General features: G+C 34.5%; 1 protein-coding gene across 1 annotated transcript in view; it reads left to right on the top strand.

Annotated features, from left to right (window-relative positions):
* Window positions 1-18,502, top strand: part of rtel1 (regulator of telomere elongation helicase 1) — a 23,778-nt gene extending 5,276 nt beyond the window's left edge. The window contains exons 6-33 of the mRNA XM_051123405.1: window positions 94-169; window positions 326-410; window positions 934-999; window positions 1,106-1,259; window positions 1,385-1,423; window positions 1,546-1,624; window positions 1,734-1,831; window positions 1,939-1,994; window positions 2,079-2,150; window positions 4,773-4,854; window positions 5,088-5,220; window positions 5,307-5,420; window positions 7,089-7,129; window positions 7,233-7,318; window positions 7,602-7,679; window positions 7,801-7,878; window positions 7,967-8,113; window positions 9,395-9,510; window positions 9,598-9,721; window positions 9,805-9,973; window positions 12,292-12,449; window positions 12,999-13,094; window positions 14,530-14,725; window positions 14,895-15,032; window positions 15,130-15,252; window positions 17,755-17,976; window positions 18,058-18,180; window positions 18,273-18,502. Coding sequence (XP_050979362.1) covers window positions 94-169; window positions 326-410; window positions 934-999; window positions 1,106-1,259; window positions 1,385-1,423; window positions 1,546-1,624; window positions 1,734-1,831; window positions 1,939-1,994; window positions 2,079-2,150; window positions 4,773-4,854; window positions 5,088-5,220; window positions 5,307-5,420; window positions 7,089-7,129; window positions 7,233-7,318; window positions 7,602-7,679; window positions 7,801-7,878; window positions 7,967-8,113; window positions 9,395-9,510; window positions 9,598-9,721; window positions 9,805-9,973; window positions 12,292-12,449; window positions 12,999-13,094; window positions 14,530-14,725; window positions 14,895-15,032; window positions 15,130-15,252; window positions 17,755-17,976; window positions 18,058-18,180; window positions 18,273-18,328 — 3,005 coding nt within the window. The 3' untranslated portion in view covers window positions 18,329-18,502. The remainder of the gene's footprint in view (window positions 1-93; window positions 170-325; window positions 411-933; window positions 1,000-1,105; window positions 1,260-1,384; window positions 1,424-1,545; window positions 1,625-1,733; window positions 1,832-1,938; window positions 1,995-2,078; window positions 2,151-4,772; window positions 4,855-5,087; window positions 5,221-5,306; window positions 5,421-7,088; window positions 7,130-7,232; window positions 7,319-7,601; window positions 7,680-7,800; window positions 7,879-7,966; window positions 8,114-9,394; window positions 9,511-9,597; window positions 9,722-9,804; window positions 9,974-12,291; window positions 12,450-12,998; window positions 13,095-14,529; window positions 14,726-14,894; window positions 15,033-15,129; window positions 15,253-17,754; window positions 17,977-18,057; window positions 18,181-18,272) is intronic.
* Window positions 18,503-21,252: the final 2,750 nt, after the last annotated feature.

Here is a 21,252-nt window from a genome sequence, read left to right as displayed (position 1 = left end):
ATATCAATAGAGTTTTGCGACTTGTGTTAGTTAGGACTTAAGTGTTCATTTGTTTGCTTAAAAATAATTTACTGTTTCTTTTTTCCTTTTTAGAGAAAAGCACTGACAAAGAAATCATGAATTCTATCCTGGATGTGGAGGATCTTGTAAAAACAGGCAAAAAGCAAAGGTAAGATGCTCTATGCTGTTTTGTGGATTTCACTACAGCACTAAAAGAAATGGTGACATTAAAAACAATTCCTAAATCTGCTAATGCAGCATCTGACATGTTTACAGTGTGTGAGTGTTTGTAAATAGTGACATTGATCAGACTGTTTGTTCTTAGAGTTTGTCCATACTACCTGTCACGCACACTCAAACAACACGCTGATGTCATCTTCATGCCATACAACTACCTGCTTGACCCAAAGGTGAGACATTTATCTCGCTGTATATCACCACTTTAAATACACTATTGTTCAAAGTCTTGTTTTTTTATGTTCTTGGAGGACGTCTCTTATGGTAGCCTGCATTTATTTGATTAAAAAAACTATTTAAAATAACTCATTTTAAAATGTAATTTATTCCTGTGATGCAAATTATTACTCCAGTCTTCAGTGTCACATGATCATTCAGAAACCATTCTAATATGCCGATTTGCTGCTCAGGAAATGTTAAAAACAGTTTTGCTGCTTGATATTTTTCTGGAAATCATTAAACACATTTTTCGTTCTTTTTTTTTTCATTTTAATTCTTTGAATTTAAAAATTCTTTCTCTCTTTTTTTCAATTTATTTAATCCTTGCTGAATAAAAATATTTCTTTCTTTGGGAAAAAAGCAGTGTCTTACAGTATCTTACTATTGCAGTTATTTTATCTTTATTTGAAGTGTATTTTCTTACTAGGTTAGACATGTTTGATTTTATTCTAAGTTATGATTTTTGTTGATTCACAGAGTCGAAGAGCACACAATATAGAGCTGAAAGGAGCTGTGGTTATTTTTGATGAGGCTCATAATGTTGTAAGTATCTTGATGTTGTTTGTGCGTAGTCATTCAGCATATGAAATAATGCAGTTCTGTCTTCTTGTTTTTTTGTATTTTATCTACTCTTTGTCTGCATTTTTAGGAGAAGATGTGTGAAGAGTCCACCTCGTTTGACCTCACCCCTTACGACCTGATTTCTGCCATCGAGGCCGTGGATCGACTGCTGCGGGAACAGGCCTCAGACATCAGCAAAGCAGATTCCGCTGAAGATTTTAATGTGGAATCTATGAACTCTGGTTAGTTTGTATTAGTCAAGATTTTTTTTGTTTACATATAAACAAAATAGTGTTTCTATTTTAAATACTATCTCAAATATTCCAATAATAACTCCATTATTTTTATCCTTTTTATTACTTTGCAGGATTGAAACTGGATATTACCACAATTGCAAAAATAAAACGTAGGTTGCATTTCAAAAGTTAATATTGCAGTACTGCTTTTCAATTTATGGAGTTATTTGGAATCCATTTTCAAGTATAATGAAAAACATTTTGCATAAAGGACAACTTAATAATCTTACAGAAATTTTGATGGATCTGGAGTCATCCATTAACGATTTTGAGATGCCAGCAAATAATCAAGGAATTACCAAACCCGGCAGGTCAGTGGAGTTCATTGCCGCAAATGTGTATCAGGGACTTTGATGTGTTAACTGTAAAAATACAATTTTAGATTCACAGCAGCTAATATTCTGTCTCCCCCTCTTGAAGCTTTATATATGAGCTTTTTCAATCAGCTCATGTGAACTATGAAACTAAAACAGCTGTGGTGGAAGCCATGGAGCAAATCACAGGATATTTAGCAGGGAGTGAGTATTTATAACATGGTCTTTACAAATACTCAATATAATTGAATTTTCCTGTTGATAAGTGCAATGTTGATGCACATGTGTCTTTTTATTTTATTTTATTGCAGAGCCTGGTGTCTTTCTGAACACTAGTGGACTACAGAAAGTGGCAGACATAATTCAGGTCAGGAGCATGTTGAAAAGATCTGCTGGTCATTTTTTGTATATTTTCTGTATTTAGTATGTTTATCTCATTATTCTGATTCAGTTGGTGTTTGCAGCCGATCCTATAGAGGGCAGCAAGAAGCCACAGATTGGAAACAGCATGAAGGAGTTTAAGGTTCGCTCCAGTTGATTATGTTGTGTTCATCAGTACATGAAATGGAGATACATTTGCATGTCAAATTATTTTGAGAGTGGAAATGTTGCTGTTTTTAAAAAATAAGTCCAGCTCAAGTTGTGGTACGCTTTGTCCTGTGTTTTTAATAGCTTATAGAATTCCATCATGCATCCCATGCAGTCTAACTACCATTCAAAAGTTTTGGGTCAACAAGATTTGATAATGATAGTAAAGACATTTATAACATCACAAAAGATGTCTATTTCAAATAAATGCTGGTTTCATTTGAATCTTCTATTCATGAAAAAAAAAGTCTGGAAAAAATCCACATAAATGTTAAGCAGCAAATCTGTTTTCAACATTGATAATCAGAAATGTTTCTTGGGCATCAAATCAGCGTATTAGAATGATTTCTGAAAGATCATGTGCGCTGAAGACTGAAGTAATGATGCTGAAAATTCAGCTTTTCCATCACAGGAATATATTATATTTGAAACTGCATTCACAAAGACAACAATAATCTTAAAGGTTAAAAATATTTCACAATATTAAAGGGTCATTCCATGTCAACTCAACCAGTGGTCCCCGGCTCAAATTTTTGGAGCTGCATTGAGATCCCCATATCTCTGGGACTGAACTATATAGGGCCTTGAATATGAACATTCAAAAACCAAAGCTCATTAGGAACCATAATCTAAAATATTATGATAACTTTAATACTTTTTGAGTTACAGACATGCAAACTCTGAAAAAATAATATTTATAGCACTCAGACAGATGTGTTCAATGCAGTTGTTTTGATAGGAAACAAGATACATCTCTAGTTTCAACATTATATGTTCATTAGACATTCCTCTTTAAAAGAAAAAAATACCATCTGTATGCAAAGTTGGGCTACTCTCGACAAAAGATTTTCCTGGTCATTTAGTAGTAGTTCATTTTAACATTAGTTGACTATTAGTTGCACGTTTATTAATAAAACATATTAATCTTAATAATAACCTTTAATTGCCTAGATAGCATAATAAGCACTCAAGCACACACAAAAAAAGCTTGCCACTGCACTGGCACATGTAATAATTATGAATGTATTGGGAAAAACGGCAAAAAGACGTCAACGTTAAGTTTATAATAATTTATTGATAAACTAGTGCTTTCTTTGTTTTCGGCGACACTGACTTGTCATCTCTACAGTAGTGGATGCGCCTGCATGCATGTTACATACAGAGAATATTTGTTTTTTTCATTTGAATTGGTTTATTTGAAAGTAGACAGTTTGCTGTCTATAGACATATTTTTCATGTCTGTAAGGCAAATATACACCGTTTTGAAGTTTCGCTCTCAAGTTCATAGAGACCAGGACGGCAGAAACCACATCCTGTTTGCTTTCGTTATTTTACAAAAGCACAACATTTTGATGTTATTCTGAGTGCACGCAAATAATTGTAAAGTCTTTGCAGATTCGAAAGATATATTACTTTTATCTGTATGATCAAAAATGACAGAGTATTTTAAGAGCAAGTGACCACACCAGCGCCTCCATCTGTTGTGCAGTGAGCACGCTACTATTCAGCTTTCACTCTCCACACAGGCACTTGAATAGCGCACATTTTTCTAGGTTAACATTAAATGTAACGTTGCTACTACATACATCTTTCAGATGAAAAGCCATATTTGAGGTCGATGAATAATAGGTGAGTGTTTGGATGTCCTGCCCAATGTACTATATTACCACGTAGACCAGCCGCTAACGTTCTGTCCGTCAAAGACGGTGTGACTTCGCCACTTCCTGCAGAATTTTTTTCTGCGACTAATAAAATTTTGGTCAACCAAATCTCTTCTTGTCGACTAACAGTTATCTGACTATTAGGGGGCAGCCCTAGTGCAAAGTGACCCACATTTTGTTTTTGACCACTGAAAATATGTACAATTTAACAATTTATTCCTGGAGCCATATTGAGATTCCATTATTGCTGGAATGGAACAATATGGAGCCTTAAAAATGCCAAAAGGAAGGTTTAAGACCCAAAATCTAAAATTGTCATTAGGATATCTAATACTTCTTGAGTTACAGATATGCAAACTTTGGAGAAAAAACTTGAAAAGTGCTTTTTCCCATTTTTGAACCAAAAGATTCACCAAAGATTGCTGAAGTCAACAGGTTTTTACTAACAGATTTACCAATCTCTGTGTAAAAATAACATCATGATGCTGCCATCTTTCTAAAGTCATTTTTACCCCCCTGTAATTTGGCTCTGAATCTCAGGTGAGATTTTGACCCCCTTCTACAAAATAGTGGCTTATGCAGTAAGTAGGCTATATTTAATATTTTGGCTTTCTTCACTATGTTTATCTTTTTACAGAAAAAAATATTGGCAAAATCAAAAATTTGAGCTGGGGAAGTTTCTGAAATTTGGTTGATTTGACATGGAATGACCCTACCATTCTTACTGTATGATTAATCAAATAACTGTAGCGTTGTTGAAAAGTTTTCTTTCAAAAACATAATAAAAAAAACTCACTAAACCTAAACTTTTGCACAGTATAGTGTATGTCAGATGATGGTTCCTCTAATCACTGTTTCACCTCCACTCTCTGCTTCTGATTCCTGAATCATAAAAGGTTCACATTCATCCAGACACCAGCAACTTCAAGAAAAAACAGATGACTGATGTATGGGCTTCCTCCTCTTCCAAGAAACAAGGTATGAGACTCTCAATTCAGCCTAATGTGTAGCAAATGCACATATTCTGGAAAACCTGGAGTTTTTATGCCTTTTCTGAGTCATGGAGAATATAAGATTCATTATTGCTTGTATAAGTGTTGGTTGCCTTAGTGCACATGCATACAGCTTTCAGTGTCGAAAAAGCAAACTTGCATGTTAAACTTGTATGCCAAAGCTATAAAAGATTGAAAGAGTGTGTGTATATTTTATAGGGAACGTGCTGAGTTACTGGTGTTTTTCTCCGGGCTTCAGCATGCAAGAGTTGCTCAGACAGGAAGTCCGCAGTATCATTCTGACCAGTGGAACTCTCTCGCCGCTGTCGTCCTTCACCTGTGAAATGCAAATGTTAGTGCTCTTCTCCTCTAGCTGTCCCCTCTGAGGTTTATGAGTTGATGTGGGTTGGATGCTAATTCTCTGCTGATTTTCTGCAGTCCTTTTCCTGTATCCTTGGAGAATCCTCACGTCATCCAGCGTGATCAGATCTTCGTCAGTATTATTGAAAAAGGTCCGGACGGCGTGCAGTTGAGCACAGCCTTTGACAGGAGGTGAGTGTTTTATCAAGTGCTGTTCAGTCGCATCAACTTTCTCTGCTTAAAGAGACACACTTCCATTCAAAAGTTTGGGATCAGTAATTTAATACTGGTACTTTAATATTTAACAAGAACAGATTAAATTGATCAAAAGGGGCAGTAAAGACATTTATAGTTACTGAAGATGTCTATTAAAAATAAATGCAGTTCTTTTTGAAGTTTCTGTTTTACACAACTGTTTTCAACATTGTTAATAAAAAATGTTTTTGAGCAGTAAATTAGCATATCTGAATGATTTCTGAAGCATGATGTGACACTGAAGACTGGAGAAATGATGCTGAAAATTCAGATGTGTCAGCACAGAAATAAATCATACTTAAAAATGTAATAAATGTAATTTAAATTGTTATTATATGACACATTATTACAGTTTTTACTGTATCATAAGAGACTTCCGAAAACATTTAAAAAATCTTACCAACCCCAAACCAGGGTTAATGTAGTTAATTAAAACTAAAACTGAAAATAAAATCATTAAGAAAACATTTTTGTTACTTGAAATAAAATAAACATTAACTGAAATAAAAAAAAAATATAAAAACAGCTTCAGTTTAAGCTATTTTTTTTTTATTTAGTTTACTTGAACTGATGTATTAAAATAACTAAAACTAAAAATATTAATACAGATTGTAACATTTCACACTAAGGTTTATTAGTCAACATTAGTTAACATCTAAGAATGAACAATGCTTCTACAGCATATATTAATCTTAGTTAATGTTAACTTCAGCATTTACTAATGCATTATTAAAATCACATGTTGTTTGTTAACATTAGTTAATGCACTGTGAACTAACATGAACAAACAATGAACGAGTGTGTTTTATTAACTAACATTAACACAGATTAATCAATAGTGTAATAAATGTATTAAACCTTATTGTAAAGTGTTACAATACAAATATATAGACTTAAAAGTGTATTAAAAAACACTCCTAAAAAGACAATTTCACAACAAAAGTACTAAAACTTTAACTTAATTGAAAATGGAAAATATAAAAATAAAAACTGATACAAAATAACTCTACCCCCAGTGTAGTTTACCTAGAAATAAATATTCTGACATTACTTATTGACCCTTATTTTATTTCCAGCCCATGTGCTATTATTTTTGTCTGAGAAATGACATTTATATTGGCTGTGGGCTGTCAAGGTCCAAAATGACCCAAAAAAGCACCATAAAATAGAGTTATTATTGTTAACTTAAATTTTCATTAAAACTAAAACCTTAAAAAAACATTTTTGTTTCTTAAAACAAAATAAATGTTAACTGAAATAAAATAATAATAAAAAAATCAACTTAAACTTATTTTAATTCAGCTAGTACCAAGTGGGCAAATCTTATTTTCATTTAGTTTACCTGGACTAAAATAACTAATAAACTAACACTGAAATAAAAATATTCCACGATTACTAAAACTCTAACTAAAAGTTAAAAATAGGATATATAAACTAAGACATAATAGAAAATAAAAACTATAATAGTTTTCTCACTGACACTAAAATAACACTGCCATAAAAGCACCATAAAAGTAGCTAATGTGACTGGTTTGTTATATTCCAAGTCTTCTAAAGCCCTATGATTCAGTTCAGTATGTGAACATGGCTCTTTGGTTTTTGAAGGTTCGTTCCTGAAAACATGTCGTCTATGGGAAACACTCTGGGTGAGAGATCCTTACACCAAACAGCAACTGATCTGATCACTTATCAATAATAATCCAATGATCAGCATGATTACCATTATAATGATTATTATTGGCTCTGCAGTCAATCTGGCACGGGTGGTTCCTCATGGACTGCTGGTGTTCTTCCCCTCGTATCCGGTGATGGACAAGACTCTGGAGTTCTGGAGGGTGAGCAAGTATTTAAAACTGCAAAATGCATGTAACTGACTTAATAGTTCAAATGAGTCCATCTGTTCATGTGGATAAGATGTTAGTTTGATTAGGGAAAAACATTGTTTAGGCTCATTTGTGAACTGGTTCTGCTGACGTATTGAAGTTTATTGTAAAATGAATGAAAGACTATTTTACAAGCACTTTACAAATGTAAAATTGATGTAGAATTTATGATTAGTTCCTCCTTTGCCAACTATAGCATTTATGTTATTATACACCACTCTCTTCACTTTATCAGGCTAATGGACATGCCGACCGCATTGAGAATGTGAAGCCCATGTTTGTAGAACCGAGGGGTAAAGGCACTTTTACAGAGGTAAGCGCTTTTGCTATCAGTCATGTAATAATTGTTCACTCAGTATTGATATAGATGCTAACACAGCCTGATCTGCACAAGCTGTCAGTCAGTGCTGCTCTGAAATTGGATTCTCTTGCAGGTGATTGATGGTTATTATGACAAGGTGAATGACCCGAACTCCAACGGAGGCAGCTTCTTTGCCGTATGTAGAGGAAAGGTGAGACTATAAATATTTGATGCAATAAAAAATACTTTATTATGAACCAACGGCAGTAATATCAACACATTTCTTTTTGTTTTCCTAGGCGAGCGAAGGGTTGGATTTTGCTGACACGTACGGTCGAGGGGTTGTGATTACTGGACTTCCCTTCCCCCCCCGGATGGACCCCAGAGTGGTGCTTAAAATGCAGTATCTGGATGAGATGTGCAAGAATAAAATTAGTGGAGTGAAGGTAGCTGCTCTTCAAGATAAAATATTGTCAATTTATGTTTTATTACAGTGTTTAATAATATTTATTGCCATTTTAATACACTTAAAAATGAACTAGTTAAGACAAAATATTTGCAATTTTTATATTATATGGAAGTAAGGTATATTATATGGATTATAAGGATGTTAAATTGATCAAAAGTGACATTTAGAATGATTAAAATTTTCATTTTTATTGAAAATATTCCCATTTCAAGTAAATTCTGTTAACTTTTCTATTCATCAAAGAATCCTGAAAAATGGATTACAGTTTTTAGAAAATATCAATATTATTTTAGCATTGGTAATAATAAATGTTCCTTAAACAGCAAATTAGCATAATAGTATGATTTATGAAGGATCATGAGATACTGAAGACTGGAAAAATAAATTCCATTTTAGAATATATTCAAATAGAAATCAGTTATTTTAAATTGTAATCATATTTCACAATATTATTTTTTTTTTTTTTACTGTATTTTGGATCAAATAAATGGAGCGTTAATGCAGAACAGACCTTTTTTAATAAACACTCATAAAGAAAAAGCTGTATTCATCCATAAAATGTTACCCAGGGTTATGATATATATATATATATATATATATTATTGTGTAAATGTGTAAATCTAAAATTAATTTGTAATTATCTGTTAATTTACTCAAAAATACACTAAAACAAAATTCATACATATTATGTAAGTAAATGCAGCTCTTATAATGAACATGTTTTTAATTTCTGAATTAATTAATTTTATATTTGGGACATAAAGTGAATATATCAGCATGGTACAACTGTCCTGATATCATAATGAAGAAAAAGTCCTGGAAATAATGGAAATGTATATTATATTTATTATTTTTAAAAAAGTGTTTTGTTATAATATTAAAGCATTTTTTAAAAAGTTGTGTAGTGCAACCAAATGTACAGAAAAATACAGGAGGAAACTATAAAACAAGTAATGATTTTAATAAAAGGAATACTCTTTAGTTTGACCTTTTTTTTATCACATGGCATGGCTAGATCAAGTTGTAAAATGTAATGCAACCCACAAATAAATATAGATATTTATGTATTAATAATTAATAATTAATAATATAATGATATTTGTTGGGGGGGGAATGGTAACCCTTTACAATACGGTCCATTATATGAATATTATATTATTTATAATAACCGTGCAGTGAATTGCATATAGTTCAGGTACAGTTGTGTGTCTTAAGCTCTGTGTCTTAAGTGTGTCTTAAGCTCTGTCTGGTTGTTTAGTATCTGTCAGGGCAGGAGTGGTACAGACAGCAGGCCTCTCGAGCTGTCAATCAAGCCATTGGCAGAGTGATCCGGCACAGAGAAGACTACGGAGCCATCTTCCTCTGTGATCACAGGTCAGCGCTCTAATTGCTACAGCCGCAATTCCCAATTTGACTGGAGAGCAAGTACGCAGATATTAATGTTCTGGGTTTGTAATATAGGTTCAAAGGCACCGAAGCCCGTAATCAGCTTCCTTCATGGGTGAGGCCATACGTTAAGATTTACAATAACTTCGGAACCACCATCCGTGATGTGGCTCAATTCTTTCGGACCGTGCAAAAAACTGTAAGTCCATTTCTTGCTTATGTGTCCCATACCATGAACATGTTTTTACACTAATAAGAGCTTATGTTCACATTGTGAATCAGAGACCAGCTCCTGTTGGCAAAGGAAAAGACGCTCGTAAAAATCAGGCAGACACCGGGCCGCTCAGCACAGGCTCCAGCTGTCCTGCTAAGAGTGTCTGGATCAGTGACACCTCTCAAAAGGCCAAAACACTAGACTCACACGTCCCCAGCCTAAAGAGAAGAAAATTAGGTGAGCTCACCTCTGTTCCTTTTTTTTTTTCTGGTCTGGTCTGAGGCTCTTTGATGAATGTGTTCATTAAGACATTGTTCCATGTCTTCGAGGGTTTATGTCGATAGCTCTTTTGAATGTCCTGCTTGAATCTACTGTTTTAAAAATGAATCAATGTAGAAGTCAAGTAATTAAGCAATAAATTTATAATTTGGTCTCATGCTGAGACTGTGGTTTATGAAACAGCACAGTTGAACCAATTAAACATTAACATTAGATAGTGCTTGGAGGTTTTTTTTTTTTTTTTTTTTTTTTTTAAGCAGAGGCAGAGCCCTCAGATTAAAGGGGCCATTTTCCATAAGTTGATCTATACCATAATTTGGTTAATTTCTCAGTGGCAGTGTAAAAAAAAAACACCCATTCTGTTGCATTTTCCTTTATATGCTAATGAGCTCTGCTCAACCTGCCCCTCTCTTCTGTGGGGTGACGATCCGCAATGTTTACTTAAGCCGCATTAGACGCAAAACCTGAAACTTCAAAAACGAAAGTAATGTTAATCCTCTGCGTCTTCAGTGGCTCAGATGTCGGGAGTAAATGATGAGTGCTATGGTCATTATTACACCCAACAGCAGAACACCTGTATCGCGAAGTCTGAGACATTCGACACAATAACGGTGGACTGTTCTCAGCTCTCACTCGGCTCGTTTAGGGTGGGTCTAAGGTAAGACGGTCATGTCAATCAACTATTGTGGGAGCGACCTTGGTTGGTGTGACGTCACACCAACAGGAAGCTGAGAATGACCCGATTTGAAAAAGGGCATGTTGCTTAAGGTTAAAAAATACCACTGGGTGGATTTTTATCATTATAAGGTGGTTGTGTAATTAATGCCAACACATATTTATGTTCAAACAACATGTAAAAGTGCATTTTGCATCCGATGACCCCTTTAAAGGAGAAGTCCACTTCCAAAACAAAGATTCACATATAATATACTCACCCCCTTGTCATCCAAGATGTTCATGTCTTTCTTTCTTCAGTCGTAAAGAAATTATGTTTTTCGAGGAAAACATTTCAGCATTTTTCTCCATATAATGGACTGATATTGCCCCGATTTTGAACTTTCGAAATGCAGTTTAAATGTGGCTTCAAACGATCCCAGATGTGGTTGTAAACGATCCCAGCTGAGGAAGAAGGGTCTTATCTAGTGAAACGATCGGTTATTTTCATTTAAAAAAGTACAATTTAAATACTTTTTATTCTCAAACGCTTGTCTTACAGGAATAAATTACATTTTAAATTGTATTCAGTTAGAAAATAATCATTTTAAATTGTAATATTTCACAATATTACTGTTTTTAGTGTATTTTTTTCAAGTAATTGAAGCTTTGGTGAGCATGAGAGACATTAAAGAATCCAAGATGTTCATATTTTTCTTTCTTCAGTAGAATAGAAATGAAGGTTTTTGAGGAAAACATTCCAGGATTTTTCTCCAGTGGACTTCAGTGGGTTGAAGGTCCAAAATGCAGTTTCAGTGCAGCTTCAAAAGGCTCTACACGATTGCAGCCGACTTATCTAGCAAAACGATCTGTCAATTTCTAAAAAAAAAAAAAAAAAAAAAAGCTCCCATCTCATTTTCTCCTCCAACTTCATTTAAATGTATATACTTTTCAACCACAAATGCTTATCTTGCTCTAGCTTGACCTCACGCTTTATATAATTACATTGGAAAGGTCACATGTGACATAGGTGGAAGTACCAACCCAGTGTTTACAAAGTAAATTTGCAAAGAAAGTCAAACGTCCTTTAAAAAAAAAAAGTAAAACAATGATTTTGGATGATTTTTAAGTTGGAGGAGAAAATGAGATGGAGTTTTTCTACCCTACCCTTTTGAGCCAAAGTACAGAGGCGAAGAACTAACCGTGACTATCCAACATGATTACTTAATGAGTGAAGTCCTGGAGCTAGTGCAAGATGAGTATTTGTGGTTAAAAAGTATATGCATTTTATTTTCTTTTAGAAAATGGCAGATCGTTTCACTAGATAAGTGTAGAATCATGTAGAATCGTGTAGAGCTCTTTGAAGCTGCATTGAAACTGCAATTTGGACCTTCAACCCATGGATCCCCATTGAAGTCCACTGTCTGGAGGAAAATTTCCTCAAAAGCCTTCGTTTCTTTTTTTACTGAAGAAAGAAAGACATGAACATCTTGGATGACATGGGAGTGACTAAATAATCAGGAATTTTTTATTCTGGAAGTAAACTAATCCTTTTAAACATCACTGTTTCCATCCTTTTGTATGTTCAGTGCAAGTCAGCTAAAATTATTGTGATGTGTTAGACTCAGAAGAGCATTCTGGACGGGATGGAGCGGCCAGACTTTGCATTCAATATGAGCTGGAGATGACAAGTAAGAGGAAACCAGTCAGCCTGCTGGACGCCCTGGATGACACAACCAACAAAGGAGGGAGGGAAGACACCATGGCTGGGGAAGAAAAAGTGAGACAAGAATGAAATCTGTAGCGAAATCTTTCAGTTGCTCTCTTCCAAACCAATTTTATTTTCTTTCTGTCGTTTAGCACAAAATGAGATGTAATGCACGTTGTCGGAGCAGCTGTTTTCCATATAATGAAAGTGAATTGCGATGCATACGGCAATGGTCCGAAAGAGGACAAGTGTAATAAAAGTAGTCACATGTGACCCGTGCGCCATTTTCCAGGTCTTTTGAAATCATATGACAGCTTAGTGCGAGAAACACTGTTGTAGGCAGCGATTTCACATTCTCAGAGAAATTGGAAGTGAATAGCCTAGAAAATGAATTTTTGCTCAATAAATGAGATATGAATGGTAAGGAATTACCTCATAAATCATTATCAGGGTTTTGAATGACACCCTTTGGTGTCTTTTTATCCTTTTCCCAAATCTTTCTGCTTTCATCAGATTAGATCATTGTGCAGGTCTGTAAAAAAATCCTCATATGCCATTACATTACTGTGATCAAATCCTTTCGCTAATTTCCCTTTCTCTCATTGATCTTTGACCTTGCAGGCGAGTCGCTTGTCTACTCTTTCCCTTCAGCATGACAAACGTCTGGATGATGAATCGAGGGGCGGGAAACGGAAAATTAAAGTGGTTCAAGAACGGGTGAGGGATCTTGATTGAATTTTTTTTGTGCTTATTGCTTTTGTTGCATGTAGACTATATTATGCTGTTGATTACAAGACTATGCAAAAATTGAATTAGAGAACAGAGTCAAATTAAAGTTTCACATTCATCCAAGAAAATGTGTATATATTCAGTGGCATACGAAAGTTTGGGAACCCCTTGCAGAATTTGTGAAAATGTGAATAATTTTAACAAAATAAGAGATCATACAAAATGCATGTTATTTATTTTTTTTTTTATGTAGTACTGTCCTGAGTAAGATATTTATCATAAAAATGTTTACATATAGTCCACAAGACCAAAAAAAATAGCTGAAGTTATTCAAATAACCCTTGGTTCTTAATACAGTGTATGGTTACCTGGATTGATAACTGTTTTGTTTTTTTTGTTTGTTTTGTGATGGTTGTTCATGAGTCCCTTGTTTGTTCTGAACAGTTAAACTGAGCACTGTTCTTCAGAAAAATCCTGCAGGTCCTGCAGATTCTTCAGTTTTCCAGCATCTTTTGCATATTTGAACCCTTTTCATCAGTGACTGATGGTTTTGAGATCCATCTTTTCACACTGAGGACAGTTGAGGGACTCAAACACAACTATTAAAAAATGTTTAAACATTCACTGATAAATGAACCAGGAGGTGAAAACTTTTTAAATTTGAAGATGAAGATAAATTGTACTTAATTTGTCTTCTGGGAAACATGCAAGTATCTTCTGTTGCATCTGAGGGCAGTACTAAATGGAAAAAAATGATATTTCAACAAAATAATAAAAATTTGGACATCACCCTGTTCAAAAGTTTTTACCCTACAGCTCTTAATGCATCATGTTTCCTTCTGGAGCATCAGCGAATGTTTGAACCTTTTTTAATAGTTGTGTTTGAGTCCCTCAGTTGTCGTCAGTGTGAAAAGATGAATCTCAAAATCATACAGTCACTTCTGGAAAGGGTTCAAATATGCAAAAGATGCTGGAAAACTGAAGAATCTGCATGTCCTGGAGGATTTTTCTGAAGAACAGTGCTCAGTTTAACTGTTTAGAACGAACAAGGAACTCATTAACAACCATCACAAAACAAAAAAAAAAAAACCAGTCGTAGATCATCCAGGTAACCACACACGGTTTTAAGAACCAAGGATTCCCAAACTTTTAAAGGGGGTTATTTGAATAATTTCAGCTTGTTTTAATATCTTGTGGAGTATATGTAAACATCTTTTGTGTAAAATATCTTACTCAGAACAGTACTAAATAAAAAAATAACATGCATTTTAAATGATTTCTCTTATTTTGTAAAATTATTTACATTTTCACAGATTCTGCAAGGGGTTCACAAACTTTCACATACCACTGCATATATGGCCATGCTCCTTTGTTCTTTTGTATTAAATTAAATGTATTTCGTCTTCTATTGGCTGTACTTCAGAAAACAGTGGCTTCCTGTACTGCAAAAACAGGCAAAGCTTTCATGATGGAGCTGAGACGATGCCTGAGTCATGAGAACTTCAAGCTCATCATGGAGGCACTGCAGTCCTACAAGACAACTGATGACCTGAGCAACCTTCTGGCCAGTGTGGCTGAACCACTCATACAAGACCACAACACACACTGTCTGCTCAGAGGTGCGCAATCACGACATAAGTGTAAAGCGAGTTACATTTACATTGCTAATTCAACTAATATGCCTTCTAACATATTTGAATCCCCTTCACTGATCTCGGATTGTGACTAGAATCAAAACTGGCAGATAAGGAGCATCATTTTCATTCAGATTTCATCTTTTTCCCCAAGGTCTTTATCAGTTCATCCGACCACATCATAAGAAAGAGTTCGATGAGCATTGTTTGGAGTTAACGGGTGAAGGTTGTGGCTATAAACAAGAGCATTCTCTGTCCAGGGAGGAGCGAGAGACTCTCAGGCAGAACACAGGTAATATCTGATGTGTAAATAGTGTAAATAGAACATTTAGGTGTTACATTTCTCTCCATAATCAGAAATAATATTGTTTTATATTTTACTCTTCTAGATAAAGCTGAGGTTTCATCATTGAATCCACCCAGTGAGCAGCTGAATTCAAGTCAACAGCTGAACCAAGGTGGTTCTCACCTGGGAACCGCAGAACTTAATGGAGGGGACGGTAAAATTGGAGGTATACTGGGGTTTATTGGTACTAATCACGATTACAAAAAAGGTCTGCTCCTCATTCTTGAATAGGGTGATCATCCATCCAGTTTTAGGTTGGACAGTCCAGTTTTAAAATACCACATCTGTCTATCAGCTTAGACTGGAGTTGCTCATTTGTCTTTTTTTTTAAACTATTTTATACTACTCTCCAAACCCGTACGACCTTCTTGAGCTGCAAAGTCAGCAACGCAACTGACACGTTCAAGGCCCAGAAAGGTGGTAAGGACATTGTTAAAATAGTCCGTGTAACATCAGCAGTTCAACCGTAATGTTATGAAGCTACGAGAATACTTTTGTGTGCAAAGAAAGCACAGATCAACACAGTGGTTTTGTTTCTGAATGATTCAGCATTTATTAAATACGTCTGTGATTCAGTGAGCCAATTATCCAATAAGCCATTCATGAAGAAATTCAAAACTGCATACTATTTAACCGCTCTTGCTATTACTAGTGTATCTTTCTTTGCCATAAATAGTAAGAGTAGTTTGTTAGTATGTCGTTTTGAAATCAGCAAGTCATTTGCTTCGTTCCTAAATGAATCAGGCATTTTAAACAAATTGATCGAATGAGTGAATCCGTTCCTCATTTGAATCAGCATTCATGATTGGTACTAGCCCCACTGTCTTATTATTCTAACTGAATTTATTGCATAAATAAGAATGTATAAGAAGCAAGTCTGTGGGTGAGACTTCCGGTTCATTAGCTGCTATAGGAAAATACAGAGAATAATATCAACATGCAGTAAATGGTAAAACTGTTTGTACTACAAACCAGTGTGTTCATAATTAAGATAATACATTAAAATAATATGGTAAGACACACCAATTTACAGTATCAAGCAGCAAAACGTGCGGTTTTGTGCAGCTAATAACAGGATGAGACCAGAAAAAAGACCCATAAAATTTACAAATGGCTGCGCCCCTCTTACAGCAAAAATAAGATGGAAAAAGGTTAAATGCCCCTAGAAAGAAGTTTTGGGGGAAAATACTGTCCCTTAAAGCAGTGTTTCCCAACCTTTTTCTGCCACTGCACAGTTTTTATAAGTAAAAAATCCCGTGGCACACCAGTAAGCACTACGTTTTTTTTGTTTGTTTGTTGTTTTTTTTTTACAATAATGCGTCGCTAGAGTTAATATTTTGGCTTTAATATCAGACGCTGACACTTAACATTTTCTAAAAATCGTGTGAGTCTAGCTGACTGACAAGAAGAGAGAGGTGAGAAAGACAAGACTATGGCGGAAAAGTTTCAAAAGGAAATGCAAAAGTGCCTGTTTTAAAAATATTTTGGATTTTAAAAAGCCTGTTGACTTCTGCAGTTTTTCTAAGGTGATGGTGGAAGTTTAATATTTATTTGGTTTCACAGTGTTCGCTGATTTTTATTTATTTAAACTGATTTTCAGTTTTGTATACCTATTTAAACTTTGTTGTTACAGTTATTATTTTATATTAGGCATATAACATTGTGGTTTTTTTTTTTGTTTTTTTTTTAATTCATTTTGTTAATAAAAGTTTGTTACGTTACATTAATGCCACTAATTTAAGTGAAAGTAAAATGTGCACAACGCTTTTACAAGCTACTTAAAACCAAAGGAAAGTGAAGAAAAACTATAAACTATAACTATAAACACAACTCCTTGACACCGAATAAGTAAGTAAAATGTGCACGGTGCTTTTACCAAAGGAAAAGAGGGAAAACTGAAATGAACTAAAAACAAACAATTGCTAGACGCTGAATTGCTGCTAATTTGAAAGTGAAAGTAAAACTCAAACTGTACTTAGAGAACATATTGCTGTATTGTTTTCCCTTCTATTTTTTTTTTCTAAAATTTCCTTTAGTTGGTCTTAAAATGTCTTAAGTCTTAAATTTACCCTCATAAAATCTGCAGAAACCCTGATTTATTTAAAATGTACAAAAGTATATTGGCTACAACTAACCTTAGCAAATGCTAAGACTCTTCTCGGCTCTTCAAACACAAAAACAATGGCCATTATGGACAGTGTTTTTAGAGTAAAGAAAACGCTGTACTTATTCAAACATCAGTTCTTTATTTACCTTTGCACTGCGAAGAAGTAGATGTCTGTCTTCAAACTGTGCATTGCAGCACTTCATTCGGAATGGAAGCAGGGTGGAGTTATGAGGTTTTACTGACAATTTGAGGATCCAGTAGCGTTACAAGGTTTAGTCACAAACTCTTGTGAATGCTTTTCATTGGTTAAATATTTGTAAAACCCTTAAACAGACATAACGATGACCAATAGCACTGATTTAAAACAAAAAGAACAAAATATAATAGAGAAAGGACGTTTCTGATCATTTACCACGGCACACCCTCCAACCTGTCACGGCACATCAGTTGGGAAACAGAGCCTTATAGGATTTTTTTTTGGCCACCATATTCTTGATGCAGACATTTGTATATTTAACATAGAACTTGTACTGATTGTGTGAATTTACGACTTTTTTTCAGTGAATGTGAAAAGTGAAGTCCAGAAGCCACAAACATCCATCAAAGAAGGTCTGTCGTGCTCCTCTCTGCTGTCAGACATTAAACAGGCCATCGGTGCAGAAAAAACCCGTCAGATGTTTTTGGCCTTGCAGGCATATAAAACATCAAACAATTACGAACAGATGGTGTCAACTGTCGTGAGTTTATTGACTGAGAGAGATGAAGACATCGCTCTACTGGAACGTTAGTCTGTTTTTTTTTTGATTCATCATAACCACTATTTATCTTTTGGGGAAGAGGCTGAACTTGTTGTGTCTGGTGTAGGGTTATCGGTGCTCATTCGACCACAGCACAGGAAGCAGTTTGCTGAGCTGTTAAAATCCTTGACTGGAAATGATGCTGTCACAAACCAGGATTCAGACATGGGATCAAGTCAATCAAATCAAGGTATTCTTTGTAAGAAGAGTATGTAAATATATTCTGCTATAGATATAGCAGTTAAGCTAATTATTCTTAATTAATTGTTATTTTTCTTTCAGCATCTCAGTTTTCTGCAGGAAAGACTCAAAGCAAGATATCATCCTTCTTTTCATGAATGCTGCTCTAAGATATGAAATCAATATTGAAAAAATGCATATATTTTACACATAACACACATGAAGAGATTTATGCAGAAGAATGTTAAAAAACATTGCACAACTGACATTTCATTATGTACTTAGTTTTTTTCAATACTTTACATAAAATATTTTTATGAAATAAATAAATGAGCTTTATACTTCTTTTAAATGGTGTTTTTCTCTTTTTCTTTTCTTTTTTTCCTTTAATTAATGTAAAAAAAATGTAAATGAAAATATGAGTGAATTGGCATCTGACCATTTTATCTTTTATTTATATATAATATATATGTGTATATATATATATATATATATATATATACATATAATATAAATCAAAATAATAAATGGACTGTCTGGGAATAAGTAATTTTCTTTTCTCCATTGGGAACGTTTAATTGAGCACAATATGTTCTTGTGAAGTAGGAATTCAATTCAAAATACTGAATACAAAGTTAAATTCACCCTAATAATAAAAAAATTATAGATTTATTTTATACTAAGTATAGTTCAAGTTTATTAACATATATATACTGACATATCGCTCAAGCCTTACTGAGATAAAAATTGTAATTAAACTTTATTTGGAGTACTAGTATACAATGCACATTTCTTAAAATTATTGGGTCATTCCAGCTGGAATCATCAAATTTTGGAAAAGTTCCCCACCTGACCACCTCAGATTTGTCTGAAAAAAATCCATGTGATGGGTAATATGCCCAATAGATCATATACAAAATTTCAGATCTCTACTGTGCGTACTTTTTTCACAAAAAATCTGTAAAAAAGTTTGTTTTTTACCCCATTTTGGCATCACAGTCTGAGTGACCATGTTCAGACTGAAATATCTCCAGAACTATTTGTGCCAGGTCCATGAAATTTTCTGGGCTAAGAGTCCTAGTCCAGAACTGCATGAATTACAACTCACAGCATTGTTACTGAATTTACACCTGAATGCTGGCCCTCTACTTTTTTTGAAACTATTACTTTAAGGGTTTTCAGATGTCCATAGAAACCTCAATTTTCAATGTTTAAGCATCAAACTTGGTAAATGGTCTGATATGTACCATGTCTTTCACATCCTTTGATATCAGACAGTAGAGTCTGATGGATGTTGAGATATTAAGGTCCAAAAATGGAAAAAAACTCATTTACACCAATGTTCAGAGCAATATTTCCCATGAATGACACTAGGTGTGAACATAAAACATGTTTTTTTGAAAGAGCATATTGTTATTGATAAAATATAAAAAAAATAGGATGGGGTTTTGCCTAATTTTTCTGTAATGATTTTTTTAAAACTCAGAGTTTCATCACTGATCCTATTGTTCACTTTTGCTATTCAACTTGGTATGGGCATTTCAACAGAATTTATTAATGTTCCACTTATACAAAAAATACAAAATACAAAAAACGTACTTCCAGACATGAGTCACTTTAATAATGTATACCACCAACACAAATAAATGTGTGACATAACAGTTACTGAAAGTTGTTCATGAAAGTGTCTGAATCCACAGTTTCATTTTCTTTTATGACATAGCATCGTCCAGTGGAAGTAACTGGCACATCAATTTTCATTATGATGTGCTGGAGAGGCACCCAACAGACATCTTCCCTTTTTGGCCAAAAGTAGCCTCTAGCTGGGCCATGGGGATGCAAAAAAAGCACTTGAATGTCTTGCTCTGTGTCAGAGACGTCTCTGATGATACCAACCCACCATTGTCGGTCATACACACAAGTAACATATTGTCCTGGGGCCATATCTGTGATGTGAAGGCCTTGTTCAACTGGGTCAACCTCAAAGTTGACATGGAATCCTGGTGTTCCTGATACTCGACTGACCTCAAAATTGATCATTGTTGACTGATTGACTGATTGATTGATTGATGCTAGATCTCATACCACCTGAATATTATTATTTCTAATCAATATTGCCCTGCTTTCTCAATGAAAATGGATGTATTATTCACTGGATTGGGTGGAACATCAAGATTAGGTACTTATGTTGCATTCCATTGAATGTCGGTAGTCGGTGAATCCAAGTTAGTTCTCCCGATGTCCGTCGTAAATGCGTTCCATTGTAACAGTTGGCAAAAATATGGATGCCTATGGATAATTCCAACCGACTCGGTCTGCACTGAACTGGCCCGAGTGTGTGTTTCGGAACCCCAACTTAAGTGGCCGTTCCATTGCACTTTCCCGAGGTGGAGGTCGGATTTCCCCGAGTCCTGAGCACAATGGAATGCTGCATTATAGCATTAATTTAGGCATATGAGTTCAAAATAGCTGGTACTACAGTAGTTGTGAATGTCACACAACAATGATTTTTTTAAAAATTATTACAGAAAAATGAGGCAAAACCCCATCCCATTTTTTTTTATATTTTATCAATAAGAACATGCTCTTTCAAAAAAAAAAAAGTTTCATGTTCACACCTGGTGTCATTCATGGGAAATATTGCTCTGAACATTGGTGTAAATTAGTTTTTTTCCATTTTTGGACCTTAATATCTCAACATCCATAAGACTCTATTGTCTGATGTCAAAGGATGTGAAAGACATGGTACATATCAGACCATTTACCAAGTTTGATGCTTATACATTGAAAATTGAGGTTTCTATGGACATCTGAAAACCCTTAAAGTAATAGTTTCAAAGAAAAGTAGAGGGCCAGCATTCAGGTGTAAATTCAGTAACAATGCTGTGAGTTGTAATTCATGCAGTTCTGGACTAGGACTCTTAGCCCAGAAAATTTCATGGACCTGGCACAAATAGTTCTGGAGATATTTCAGTCTGAACATGGTCACTCAGACAGTGATGCCAAAACGGGGTGAAAAACTTTTTTTTTTTTTTTTACAGATTTTTTGTAAAAAAAAAAAAAAAAAAAAAAAAAGTATGCA

Source organism: Labeo rohita, chromosome 11, assembly GCF_022985175.1.
Source record: "Labeo rohita strain BAU-BD-2019 chromosome 11, IGBB_LRoh.1.0, whole genome shotgun sequence".
Classification (NCBI taxonomy): Eukaryota; Metazoa; Chordata; class Actinopteri; order Cypriniformes; family Cyprinidae; genus Labeo; species Labeo rohita.
This window is presented reverse-complemented; position numbering and strand designations above follow the sequence as displayed.